Source organism: Lontra canadensis, unplaced genomic scaffold, assembly GCF_010015895.1.
Source record: "Lontra canadensis isolate GAN:19392208 unplaced genomic scaffold, GSC_riverotter_1.0 scaffold103, whole genome shotgun sequence".
Classification (NCBI taxonomy): Eukaryota; Metazoa; Chordata; class Mammalia; order Carnivora; family Mustelidae; genus Lontra; species Lontra canadensis.
Window position 1 is genome coordinate 2,001,292 of NW_022631097.1, and position 15,102 is coordinate 2,016,393.

At 34.9% G+C, this 15,102-nt stretch overlaps 1 protein-coding gene across 4 annotated transcripts in view; it reads right to left on the reverse strand.

The window, feature by feature from the left end:
* The window catches only part of XPO4 (exportin 4), a 132,175-nt gene that overhangs the window by 79,699 nt on the left and 37,374 nt on the right, over nt 1-15,102 (reverse strand). For all 4 annotated transcript variants that reach the window (XM_032838264.1, XM_032838267.1, XM_032838265.1 and 1 more), the window contains 3 exons: nt 13,960-14,098; nt 2,473-2,589; nt 1,564-1,717 (listed from right to left, as the gene is read on the reverse strand). In XM_032838264.1, coding sequence (XP_032694155.1) covers nt 1,564-1,717; nt 2,473-2,589; nt 13,960-14,098 — 410 coding nt within the window. The remainder of the gene's footprint in view (nt 1-1,563; nt 1,718-2,472; nt 2,590-13,959; nt 14,099-15,102) is intronic.

The window sequence follows — 15,102 nt, forward strand, 5'->3', positions numbered from 1 at the left end:
AAATCTGTCTCAAAGTTTTTCAACATCTTTCTTTTTGCTAACAAAAACTGGAGCAAAAATTATATTGCAACACTCATAGGGGAAATTTTTTTAAAAAGCAAACCTAAGAAAATATGTGCCTTTTAACAACCAAAAAGAATATACTGAAGATATAAAATTAATAATGAGTAGAAAGATGATAACACGGATAAAAGCAGAAAGTGATTAACATCCCTGTACGCTCTGCCCCACAGAGCAGTAGTTCACCGTGTCTGCCTTGAGGAAAGAAAACTGGAGAACTCAAGGTCTGAGTCAGAGACTCAATACCCTATACAGCATTTCAGTTAGTTTTCTACAGAAGTGTATTAACTTGAAAATAGAAGATAATGTTATATTCAGCACCTTTAAAATCCCACAATTTTACCAGCCAAAAACAGTAGGTAATTTCTAGTATATGAATGTAGCAACTGTTGGCTCTGTTGGAATAAAGATGAGTCTCATCCTAAATTTCTGGTATGGCCGAATATATATTTCCTATATGCCTGTCATCTGTCTTTTTCTCCTTAATAGATTCCCTAACCCTCCATACTCATGCCCCCAAGAAAAGACTGATTAAAGACATGTAGAAGTTAAATTAAATTTCTTATATATTAGGTCAAGAAAAAGGAGCATAAACAGACAGCTGATGAGCTTCTTCATTTAAGTAAACTATTAAAAGCTCAATAAATAGTAGCTAACTCCTGAGTGTTTTAAGTTTTTTGCTACATTCAATTCACTCAGCAATCCATATCCCCACTTAATATCTGGAAAAACCAAGTCTCAGTGATGTTAAGTAATTTGCTTAACATCAACTAAGAACTGAACCTAGATTTGTTTGATTCAATTACGATAAAGATGAAGAGACACCAGCTATTACTGCTTTCAATCTGTCAGTGGGCAGCAAATGTTCTAGAAAGCAAATCATAAACCTTAAACTCAGAAAGACAAATTTTTCAACTTCAATAACTGATTTTTTAAAAAGCACACAGGTACCTACAACATAACCCATTTAAACTTATTTTGTATTATTCATAACTATCTAGAAATAAAAGTTTAATATTTTTACATTAAAAAAGGTCCTCACAGAATAAACATACCACTACCTTAATATTTACATCTGCATCCATAAAGATCAAATTAGAGAATGCCAATTTAGTCTTAAGGAAAGTCAGCCAAAAAAATCCAATGTAATCACATGTTAGATGGAGGAAATGATTCAGTTTCTTGACAAAAATTTGCTTCCCACCTTCCTTTTCCTTACTAAGGAACACTGCTATTCCTTAGTTAGCAATAACACCCTTATCCACTAAATGCTTCCATTTATTTGACTCTCTTCTACAAAGTTATAAATGAAATTTTAAAACCTCTAAGTAGTCCACTGCATTGTGTATTGGAAAATGAAAAAAAAATTAATTCCATTTCTAAAAAAGCTCATTTTATTCAACAACATGCTTTATAAACCTGCAGAGATAAAGTGCTTTTAGCCAAAATTAAGTCATCTATGAAAATTACCACAAATAAATTCTTCAGTTGTTAAAAGGATATAATTTGGAGGAAGAAAGTTCCAGCTCAAGACTTGATTGGCAAGTGCAAGGTAACGCTGAAATACCGAAGACATCTGAGCATTGAGGTTTTCCCGCCTGCTGAACTCCTGAAGAACTTCAACCGTTAACATGAAGATCTGACGAAGGTCTTCTTCCTATAATAAATAAATCACATGTATTTTTCAATCAAAAGCTTATTCAATATGTATACCATTTAAGAACCATAAAATGAAATAAACAAAAACCTTAACATTTTCAAGGAAAAACACTACCTTTTTAAGAACATTTTCCATTTTTAGGCCTGCTCATAATTTATATCACAAGTATGCTTTCAAGTAACACCCGTATGAATGCATCTACTATAATATAAATGCTACTCCATAAAGAAGCTCAGTCTTTGACAACTACTAGAGAGCTGGATGGGTCAGTTGCTTTAGTGCAGAGCCCTCGGATTTAAGCCAATGCCTTCACATAACTTTACTTCAGAGCCAAACAATACATATGAGACAAAGAGCCCACACCATCTGCAATAACATTTTAAATACATGGCCCTCATTGGCATTCTGCCAGGCCTATTTTAAGGCCAGCAAAGTCCTACCAATTGAATTAGTTACATCTAAATTCAATAAGAACAAAATAAATAATCTAAGGATCTTTGGAGTGGTATTTCCTTTTTGTTTAAAGACTAGAATTAAACAAGAAATCTAAAATTGTCAACTATGTTTGCCAAATCTTTATCCTATCTTATCTTTATCCTATCTTATCTTTATCCTTTACTAAATGCTATGAAATCACAACACAAATCTTCAAGTACAGGCCACCATTCAATTAGATAAAATAAATGTTCTCACTCCATTAGGAACAGATGGTAAAATGTTAACAATCTAATAAAACATAAAAATACCAGTACCTGAAAAACTCTTTTGCAGTTACCATGGAATTCCATACTGAGTCCAATGTTGCTAGTTTTACTTGAACTTGAGAATTCACTCAATAGTGCAGTTAGAATAGAACACGCCAGAGTTTGCTGTAATTATTTGGTAAGAAACAACCGTAAGGCATGTTTTTTTTCCAATGCTTTGTTCCAATACATATTTGTTCAGAGAACATTTTCTATCTTTAGATCTTCCATTATATCTCTAGATCTTCTATTATATCTTTCAATCTTACACCTACTAGTCAGAAAACTAGTTATGACAAAGTAAAAATTAGCTCTCCTTTGTAAGTACCCTAGTAATTATAAATAGTACTTCCCCAATTTCAGCTATACAAATCCATCCACGACTTAACTCAGGACATACATCTATTCAATCATGGAGAGCAAATTACACCTCAAGATAACCAAAGTTAAATGTATTATTTCATTTACTTCACACAACAATCCATATCCCCATTTTACATTTGAACAAGTGAGATTTGGAGAGGATAAGTAATTAAGGCCAGCTGAGATCTGAATTCAGGTCTATGTTCTCATATTTGTAAAGCAAAACAGATTTTACAGCATCCAAAACATTAATGAGGTAATTCTCAGAAGTTTTTTAAATTGAAAATGAAGATGTTCCCTTTTTTGTTTTGTTTTTGCACAAATTTAGGCCATCACAAGAAGTGTAATATTTGGTTGGAGGAAACAATGGTGGACCAGGGTGCTGGAAGGGCTAGCTTCTGAGAACTTTTGGTCTCTCAGAAGTTTCTCAAAGTATTTATCCCCTAGAGTAGAACAACATCGTCAAATTCTAAAAACTCTTTTTGTGACTTGCACTTAAACATTAGAGTTCTTTGGTAAGAGTTTTATTCCTTTGTACGCTAAACAAGTTTCTAGTGATTTTTTTTTTATTTTTTACAGCATTCCAAAATTCATTGTTTATGCAAGACACCCAGTGCTCTGTGCAATACATGCTCTCCATAATACCCACCACCAGGCTCACCCCACCCCCACCCTCCCTCCCCTCCAAAACCCTCAGTTTGTTTCTCAGAGTCCAGTCTCTCTTGATTTGTCTCCCCCTCCAATTTCCCCCCACTCACTTCTCCTCTCCATCTTCCAATGTATTCCTTATGCTCCACAAGTAAGTGAAACCATATGATAATTGACTCTCTACTTGATTTATTTCACTCAGCGTAATCTCTTCTAGTCCAACGGGCTCCTAACATCAACTTACTGTTTTTACTCATAAACTATTTAGGGTCAAGGTAACAAGGATGGAGAGGATACAAATTATTTTGGCAAGTTTCCAGGGGTTAAGCAGAAATATGCACACTACCTCTGAACAACCGAAAGATTAAAGTCAAGATGATACTATTTATGCAAGCTTATACAACAGCTGAACACAGTCATACCCACCCACCAACTGCAACATCTTTGTTCACAAATGCTTCTGATGTCAGTACCTTGACCTTACAGATGCTTATCTTGGCAAATCTGAGCAAATATACATAAAATTAAATTCCTAAAGAATGGCATGAGGTGATATTTGCTGAAGCTCAATGGTGGTTACACGGATGACCAATATACTACATGTCTAATTTTGCAGATGTCTGAAACTTTCTTCTAAAAACTGTAAAAAAGAATTAAATTCATATTTGTCTCAATCTCAATTAAAATAAGCATGACTGTATAACTACTATTTATGGATGGCACCACCAGCCCATCCATTCAAGCAGTTTCTTAGACTTTGCCACACCAGGAAGCCCTAACAATAAAGAACACATGCAAATTCCTTCAGGAATCTGGGGGTACAGACCAAGCTGCCTTCAACAATGGTAAAAGTACTCTTAATATGCCTGGTTTAAACACACATACACACACACACAAACACACACGTGCACACTCACTCTTTTTAATTTTACTTTAAAATACATTTAATATAAAAATGTCCTCAAATCATCAAGAGAATTGTGTAAGCTTAACTGCCCCAGGCACATGGAGAAAGAAACCTGGTCTGAAAAACGAAGCACTAAAAACCTCTCATAGAAAAAGCAGTCTGTTACATACTCAATTCATTTTACATATTAACAAACTCTTGGAAACTCACTAGTACAATCCCGTCATTTTTTTTTCCAGTTAAGAAAATCGTATTTTAAAAAATAGGTTTCTTTTAAAATGGTTAAATAATTAAAATGCAAGGAACCAAAACCTCACAGATACATTTAAATAACACTGGGACCAACTATCAACATAGTTTTTAATATACCTAGGCTTTAGTAGAGAAAGTAGGTATTAAGTTCAAATTAATAAAATTCAAAGCAAAAAGTTAGCACACAGAAATCTAAGACAACAAGATCCTCTGATTCTGTAAACATTTTATAGCATCCTGTATTTTATGTCTTTTAACCTTGGTTTTTCTCTCATCCTTTCTAAATAAGACTTCAGTGAATAGAACATTATGAACCCAGAAGCTCTCATTAAACACAAATTTATCATTCTTAAATTATTATCTATAAAAGTATACACAAGTAATTTATAAATTCCCAAACTATTAATGTCAACCTCTATTCACCACAAAATGGCTTATTTTTAAAATGATTTCCACATTCAAATTCTCAGTAACTCAACTCTAATTAATGAAACAACCTGTACTCACAATGAAGCTTTATTTTTATGTGAAATAAACATTTCTTAAGAGTACATGCATGTGTCTGAAGTCAAGATATGAAAAAATGAGTGAAGAAGAAAGGTAAAACAATGAAAGCTGAAGACTTTATGAAGCTAATGTTACCTGGAAAAAGGAAGGAATTTTTATCATTTTTTAAAGTAGGTGCCACGCTCAGCATGGAGCCCAACTAGGAGCCTGAACCCATGACCCTGAGGCCAAGACCTGAGCTGAGATCAAGAGTCAGATGCTTAACCAACTGAGCCACCCAGGCACCCCAAAGAGAATTTTTTAAAAATAAAAGTCTCCTTTAACTACAAACATCACCAGATAAACAAGAAGCCACAGGGGGATAGGATGGCTTCATAAGCAGCAATAACGATTATCTCTCCAAAAGAGCAAACTTTCATGTTACTGAAGTAAATTTCACCCATAAAGGAAAGTGCATTCTTTCTTTTTTTTTTAAGGTTTTTGTTTTGTTTTGTTTTGTTTTTTTTGGAGAGAGAGAGAGAGCGAGCACGAAAAGAGAGCACAAGCGGGGTGGGGAAGGGGAGCAGAGGGAGAGGCAGAAGCAGACTCCCTGCTGAGCAGGGAGCCCAACACAGGGCACTGGGCTTAATCCCAGGACCCTAGGATCATGACCAGAGCCAAAGGCAGACATTGAGCCACCCAGTTGCCCCAGAAAATTACATTCTTAACAAATGATAATTAAAAACAAAACAGAGTCTTCTTATAGACACAATTCTCTTAACATAATATTGTTTTTAACTTCTTCCTATAAAAATACTATATCTTAATCTTAGAAAAACTAGAAAGTACAGAAAAGCACAAAGAAAAACTGCTCACAATCCTACCATAGAGAGGTTACTACTCTGAACATCTGTTCAGTTTTCTAATTTTTTCATTCATAGGCATACATCATTTATATATAATTACTATCACCAGTATGTATTGTTTTGTATTCTGTTTCCACTTTATACTTATGAAATAAAAAGACAAAATATTTTAAAGTAAGTTCTTTTCAAATTACTAATAAAAGATGTAAGAAATACATAAAAATGTATTATGCAGCATGGTTACAAGTATTATCAGAAACCAAATATTCTGGTGTTAACCTACCTAAAATTACCAGTTTTCAAAGAACTAAAATTCAGTAAGATAGTCTCATCATTAAAAGATATCAGTTTAATTGCTCCTTAATTTGGAAGCCCTGTAAGGATTTGAGATTAACATTATAAACATGAAATATTCCACACCACTAGGGTTCAAAGATGCCAGATTAATAAAAATTCCTCAAGAACAATGAATAATTAAGCACTGATTGTAGTGCAAGAAGGAAAAGCACTTCTATACATTATCAAAACAATTATTTTTCCCTATTCACAGCTCACATATCACATTGTGTCCAGGACTCATTTCCTAACATGATAGCTCATTTTTGGTATTTGATTATCAATTTAATCTCCTTGAAATCAAGTGACCTTCACAGCAGCTGCAGTGCACTGTTATGAAGATAACTAGGGAAGCAAGCCAAATGTGATATCCTATGGGAAAAAGAGGACAACTCCTTCTCAGGACAAAGAAAGAGGAAAGCAGGGGAAAAGCATAAAATCTGCCTCTGAGAGATCACGAGTTTTTGCTTTTCTTACACATATAGAAGATTCCTGTCTGCCTGTTTCAGACTTTCAGGTCTCAATGGTCATCCCAGGGGTATTACCTCTTAACCTCACTCTAATGACCAGTACTTTCAAGTGCTGCCTCTCCGCCCTTTGTCACAGTCAGGGCTAGATATTATTTCTGTACCAGAGACAGGGACTCTGATATTTAAGAGGGTCAGAAACAAAAGCTGTTGTAAATAATTTAAAGTGGCGAATTTCAATGAAAACAGATCAAAGTGAACTGATTAGTATACTATAAGACTGTCAAACTAAAATTAGCAGTGATTTAGACCAGTATAAAATATCACTTGTACAAATATTAGCAGCATGATGTTAACACAGTAATGTCTCATTTATCCAAGATCATAGAGAATTAAGTTAGTATCTTATGCAGCCAACATTTTTAATGCGACTTCCTTCTCATAAATGTTTTCAAATGAATTATTTCTAAGGCAATTATTATAAGATGTAGTAATAAAGAGAATACTTGGAATCTACTAAAACATATGATGCTTTACATCCTTTGACCAAGTGACACCAGACTCAATGCTTTTTGATTTATGTTTGCCCCAGTTTTTCTCCACCATCCTTTGTTGGTGTCTTATCGCTCATTGCTGCTGGCAATTTGACTAGCACTAACACGTAGTCTTAAATTGATCATTTTTGTTTTCAGCAAGTTAGAAACCAAATAATAAAATTTTTAAAAACTATGACTAAAATAAACTCTAAATTAAAATACTCTATGGGACTCTTTAGGGAGTCTAGTACAAGGATCTTCCTGTTTTGACAAAGAAATCAGAAAATCTGATTTTAAAAAAATCTTTTAAAAAAAGATCTTTTTTTTTAAGACAAAGAAATCAGAAAATCTGATTTAAAAAAAATCTTTTAAAAAAATCTTTTTTTTTAAGATTTTATTTATTTATTTGACAGAGAGAGATCACAAGTAGGCAGAGAGGCAGACAGAGAGGAAGGGAAGCAGGCTCCCTACTGAGCAAAGAGCCCGATGCGGGACTCGATCCCACGACCCTGAGATCATGACCTGAGCCGAAGGCAGCGGCTTAACCCACTGAGCCACCCAGGCGCCAGCAGCTTATGATTTGATAAGGTAAAACAACAACAGTATTTTTATCATTATCATAAAAATACCTATTTTGGCTTTTTTTGTTCCATCTCTTGATTATTAAGTACATTCTATCAAATTAAAACTACAAGATAACAGTTAAAAAAAGAAAGCTATAACTAAAGCATTAAAGCAAAATAGCAGATGCTCAGTAAATCTTAGCTGAACTGATGAATCAACATTTGCATCTACACCTAATACCATATTAACAAAAGGCAAGTGGAAAATACATGATGTGTTCACCATTTTTTAGCAGTTAATAAATTTCAAAAAGAAAATTTAAATATGTACAATAGAAGAAATTCAATGAGGTCTTAACATTATAAATGAGTTTTAATATGTTTTCTTTCACTGAACTACTAAAAATTCACAAGTTAAGTTCACTAACAACTTAAGTAACTGTTGTCTTCACATCACAATCCTACAGCAGCATTCTCATTTCCAGTGAAAGCCAATAATTTCATGATGGTGTAAAAATACCCTTCAGAGACAGCTTGCCTTACTCACCAGCTTACTGTCATAAGCACAAGATATTCAAATACTAACTCCAGCTGACAAAATAAAATACTCTTGTTCAGAGAGAGGATTGTCTCTTATAATAGCCTGGCTCTTACCCCAGGAGATTTATTACCAAGAATAAACTTTATGAAAGGTTGCCATACATAAAGCAGACTTCCAGCTGCTCTTCTAAGTAAACATCAATGAGACTTGTGATAAGAGAGATTAGGTTGGCTATCATATCCAGGGGCAGCACTGCTGTAGATAAGTGAATTTCTCACCCACTTCTCTCTAGCATGGCAAAGAGGAAGACAGGAGGCTTAAATGCTAAATTAAACAGTTTTAAAAGTGATTTAACATATGCTTACTACTTTCAAAGGAAATAAACATTAAATAGATGAAATATTTAGCTTAAATTTTAATATTTAGCTTTATATTTTAATTATAAATTTTATAATTTATAAAATTATATATTTTATAAATTAATTATAAATTTTAATATTTAGCTTTAAATTTTAATTTAAAATTAAAAAAATTTAGCTAATTTCCTTAGGAACTGAAGTCTCCAGGCCTATCCCTTTCAAATTAGTAGAGTGAGTCTGATACAATTACAAACCAAGATGAAGTAACCACGACAACCTTTATAACCACAGAAGGAAAACAGCCTGTCCACAAAGACATGCAGGAAACAACATATTATTTAATAATTGTACCAACACAATTACTCTGAGAATACATCATGACACCTGGAAAGTGGACTGTATTTAAAAAATATAATCTCCTTAGGAAATACTTTACTACTATCTGTAAAGAACGAACACTGTAAGAAACCTCCTAAAAGCATTTAAAGGAAAGTTATTACGTTGGATTTTTTTTAAAATATATAATTTTTAAAAATATACAATTCGTTTCCACTCATGAATAAAAGGACAAATATTTTCTTCTAATTTCAACACTTAAAAAATATTATTTCCGGGGTGCCTGGGTGGCTCAGTGGGTTAAAGCCTCTGCCTTCGGCTCAAGTCATGATCCCAGAGTCCTGGGATCGAGCCCTGCATCGGGCTCTCTGCTCAGCAGGGAGCCTGCTTCCTCCTCTCTATCTGCTTGCCTCTCTGCCTACCTGTGATCTCTGTCTGTCAGATAAATAAATAAAATCTTAAAAAAAAAAAAAAATTACTTCCATTAAAAGAGATAAGCTATTAGAACATATGTCCCAAAGTTCTATAAGCAAAGGTGTTAGATCACTAGGAAGATAAAACATACATTTGTTGAATGCTTACTTACTAATTTACTTAACATCGTCTTTCCTTGCCTGGGGAGTCCCAGAAATGGACATTATCACATTTATTTTACACACACTATTAGTAAATCAAGGCCTAGAGATGGTAAATAATTTGTACAACTTGGTAAGACAGTAAATGGAAGAGCTGTGATTTGAGCCTAAATGTGAATCCAAAATCAGAATCAGTGTTCTATTATACTATATTGCCCCAAAACTTATTTGAACATGTACTTTAGTAAAGGGGATGGACCACCACAAAATATAAAAGGGACGTGGGAAAGCCAGACTACATTCAGTTTCTGACCAGTTAAGGTTGATGGGAACATTATTCTAGAAGAGGTATGATGGGAAAGTTAGTAAACTAAATAATTCATGAGATCAACTCTTTTTTTATCTATAGAAAACGATCAGTCAGTTAGCTCTTCTTTTCAAATAGCTCTTAAAATTACTCTCATGAAGAAAGTTTCAGTGTTCTGATTTTAACATTCTACTTTACCCTCACTCCCACTGATAATTCTGTCTCTGAGATTAAGAAAATGTTAAGTAAATTCTTACAGCATTCCCACAAATTCTTAGTCTCAGAAGAAAATAAAGAGAAGAAAATATATTAAAATGTTGTAATGGTCTTAACCTCATTTTTATAGACCTGCCAAATGAGCTAGTTTTAAACTACCAGGCAAGGACAAATCGGGATGGCCACATGGTGGCATGGCGGGCATTTAACTTGTCATGTAATTGTAGGGCTACTTTTCTAGTTTAATGTTCTAGTGTGGTCACTGAAGTAAATTCATCCAGCAATCCTGAAACTAAATTCTACCTCCCACTACTCACTCCCTACTACTATAAGTTCTTAATCTTGTTAGTAGAAATTCAACTTAAAAAAAAACAAACTTTGTTTTGGAATATTTCATGAGGATATTAAATTTACCCACTATGCTCAGAGTGCAAACACTGTGAACAGAGCAAAATCTTCTCTAACTCAACAGTTACATCTGTTCCAATCATTCTTAGAACATCAGTTATTTCAGTGGCTCAAAAAGATCCAAATGCCAGGTTGCATTGGGACTACTTTTTGTGGTGGGTTAAATTACCCAAGGGGAAAGAAAGAAAACGCAATTCCTGTGCCTTCAGTATCCGGAGCCAAGAAGCTACTCGTGGGGGATGAGGACAGGATACAGAAATTCTACCTTAACACTGAAATCCTAGCTAACATGATCACCAAATCAACAAGGGAAAAAGCATTAGTCATAAACATATAGATCCCAGAATTACTAGTTAATTTCCTGAAGGTTAAATCCTGGTCAATCACAATGAGCTGGGCTCCTTTACTGCAGATTAGCAAATGAAACAATACATCCTCAAGTAGAATCTAAAAATATAAAGAGTAACTTGATTCAGAGCAGCAGGGTCTAGGATAACATTTCTAAGCAGTAACTTTAGTTCCAAACCTTTTCCCTACTACTTTATTTTCCCTTCCAAATTTTTATTTAAATTCTAGTTAGTTAACATATAGTGGAATAATATTGGTTTTGGGAGAATTCAGTGATTCATCACTTACATTAACACCCAGTGCTCATCATAACAACTGCCCTCCTTAATACCCATCACCCATTTAGCCCACCCCCCACCCACCTCCCTCCATCAACTGTATTTATTCTCTATTGTTAAGAGTCTCTTATGGGGAGTCTCTTATGGTTTGCTTCCCTCTCTCTTTTTCCCCCTTCCCAAATATTCATGTTTTGTTTCCTAAATTCCACATATGAGTGAAATATGAGTGAAATCTTTCTCTGACTTTTTTGCTTAGCATAATTACACTCTAGCTCCATCTATGTCACTGCAAACGACAAGATTTCATTCTTTTTGATGGCTGAGTAATAATATACCATTGTGTACACACACACACACACACACACACACACACCCATCTTAATCCATTCGTCAGTTGATGGACATTTGGACTCTTTCCATAGTCTGGCTATTGTCGATAATGCTGCTATAAACACTGGAGTGAACATACCCCTTCCCTACCACTTATGGCTAGTTGCTTTCCCATCAGCTATCAATGACCGCCACCACTGGATTGCACACATGGCCATTAGTTAGGCAACAAATGTGAACAAAAATCCATGCAAATAACAAGATTACCATTACACAACTAATGTAGGCAACCCTGAGGCATCAGCTTAACAGGAGCAAAGCTCATCATCAAAAATGGAGACCATGTCTACCAACAGAAGATTCTGAAAGTATAAAGATTAACACAGTTAAAAAGTAGCTTCCCAATCATTTTTATCTAAAAAATTTAAACAGAATCTTGAGGACTATTTTCAAGAGAGCTTTGCACTACATAAAACAAAGCCAAAATGACTCCTAAAATGTAATGATTCACACATGCACATTTCTGAAGTTGTCAGTTTTATGTAAGCAATTAAAACTTTCCTATACTAAGATTAAGTGGGGAAAAAAAAAACATAAAACTAGACCTTTGGATTATCTAAGTCTCTAGAACTACATTGTCCAATATGGTTGCCACAAGCTCTGTTTAACTATTTGAATTTCAATTAATAAAAAATAAAAATTCAGTTCCTCAGTCACACCAGCCACAATTCAAATGCTCAAAAGCCACATGTGTCTGGTATAGTGGCTAAATATTGGAGTAGAGACCCAGAACATTTGCATCAACACAGAAAGTTCTACTGGAGAGCAGTACTTTAAGAAATCTGTGGCAAAAATGGCAAAGAACATGATACCTACACAACCAAAATTGTTCTGTATCTGTTCTGTGATGGTAGTTCATACACAACTGTCACAAGTATGGAAGTGTACATTTTATTTATTTTTTTTTAAAGATTTTATTTATTTGACAGGCAGAGATCACAAGCAGGCAGAAAGGCAGGCAGATAGAGAGAGAGGAGGAAGCAGGCTCCCTGCTGAGCAGAGAGCCCAGGCGGGGCTCGATCCCAGGACCCTGGGATCATGACTTGAGCTGAAAGCAGAGGCTTTAACCCACTGAGCCACCCGGGTGCCCCTGTAAGTGTACATTTTAAATGGATAAGGTAACATTAAGTAAATTATTCCTCAATAAAGTTGATAAGGAAAAGGAACAGACATACAACCACTGGTGTATTCCAAAGGAAAAACAAAATATACTTTGGGCATGTAGAGGAAGTTCCAAAGTCCTGACAACTTCCTTTTGCAGTCCTTCAGTTGAGACCCTGGTTATCAGGCTGGCGATCCAAGCCAGAGTGGGGGACAGATGACTAGAGCAAAGAGAAGAGTGCGCATCTGTTTATGGTAAGAGGTGTGAGGGGCAGGAGATCCAAGATACTATGGAAAGTAAGTGACAATGTAAGAGGCCTCCAAAAATGTACCTATACCCTAACCTCATACATCAAATACATTATTAAAATTGTACCGTTCCCTGAGGGGCCACAGAAGATATAAAGTAATTCATAAGAAGTTCTAAGGTGTATAGCCTCACATAGGTATCTTCCAAATGATTAAAGATATTGGTAAAATGAAAAACCACCCAAAACATTTCAAGATTTACACATGAAAATCAGAAGAGCCAGATATTACCAAACCCAACTCCACAATATCCTTCAGCTGGTAACAGTCAAAAAAAGTTCTAACCACAGATCACAGCTGATCACTAACACCAACTCCAACTCCTCCTGCCTCTGACAGGAGGCTACCACCAGTCACTCTCTAGGCATGACTAGTTCTCAAAAGGCAGACGAAATACTGAAAGGGGGAAAAAAAAACACGTTCCCCAGAGTAATTCAGTCAAGAAAAAGGGTTCTCAAATGTGTTCAATTAACACCTGGTGGTCAAAGCATACCTTGATTCATTAGTACAGCAACATTTAAATAATTTTTGTTACATTACATATTGTTTTATATTTTATTCAAACATTTCTATTATTATTAGTAGTTGTCAACAGTTTATTAAATGAGGAAAAACGCTCAACAGAGAAGAAACGTTTAAGAATATTACAGTGTAATGGCTTATAGTATTTTATACCATTAAAATGATGACTATGAACAATGCCAACACGGAAAAACAGAGTCAAAGGAAAAAGCAAAGTACTCTATCGATAGTATGTAAACATAAAGGACTAAAAGAAAATATGAACAAATGAAAACCGCTTGATTTTTAGACTGTGCACTTGTTCTTTAATGCAGATTTCATTACTGTTGTGCCATACAAAATAAAAATTTTAAATATTTATAAATACAGATAGCGTACTTACCACAGTGGGATTGCCACTACTTATCAACTGACTGACTTCATGAAAAATGCTTTTGCAGTCAATTGATTTATCTAAGGATCCTCGTTTTACAATTACTGCTACTGCTAATAGAATCTGTTCCCGAACATACTTTTGGAGGCTGTAAAACATAAAAATCATTGTGAAAAATCTTTACGTGAATCTACTATAAAAATACTCCCAAATTTCTCACTATGTCTGAAGCTACTAATAGCACTGCTTATATATGAGGGTAGTATAGCCTACTGGTTATGCACGGTGTCCAAAGCCGTAAGGTCTGGATTTGAATTTGCACTCATTATTTTACGGGCTATGTGACCCTGAGCAAGACAGCTTCAGAGCCTCAAGCTTTCTCATCTGTTCAAAGGGGATAAACAGAACAGGGTTGTCACTAGGATTAAATGTTCTTAAAACTATGTCCAGTGCATACTAAGTGCTAGATAAGTGTTAGCTGCTTTAGGCAGTGTTCAATAGATGCGAGTTAGTTCACTAAGAGCCAGCTTGTGATTCTGTCAATTAAAAGAAATTCTGATCTATATCCATCTCCAACCAGTAGTATAATCTTAAATTCATTCCCTATAATATGAAAAGGCAACATGCTAGCTGCTCATGATATATTATGGACACATACAAATTTTTTTAAAACTTTTTAAAACTTTTACAAATTTTTTAAAAACTTTTTAAAATCTAAACTGTGCTCCTCAGTGTGATGGCAGAAGCACTGACTGATCCCAAGTGGGGGCATTCTACAAAGTCTATTAGACCACAAGGAAACAGAGAACTTTTTGCAATCTCTTCTTAAAGGTAAGGTTCAGAAAACTAACTCTCAACTTTGTAATCCAGACTCTAGGATGCCACAGGATACGACAACCATGTGCCCTTGGGATAAACTCCAAATTCCTTAACATGGCTTACAAGCAGTGGGATCCTGCCCAGCTTTCTTTGGACACTCCCAATTTACCTGTTGTCTCACATCATTACTTACAAATAGTGTTTTCTTTAACCCTGGAAAGTGTCCCGATTGGGGCCCTTCATGGTCAGGTATCTGCTGCCCTCTCAAATCTCCCCCCACCCACACACACTCCAAACTGTAGAAATACTGAGCTTCTTTCAGTTCCTGGCACA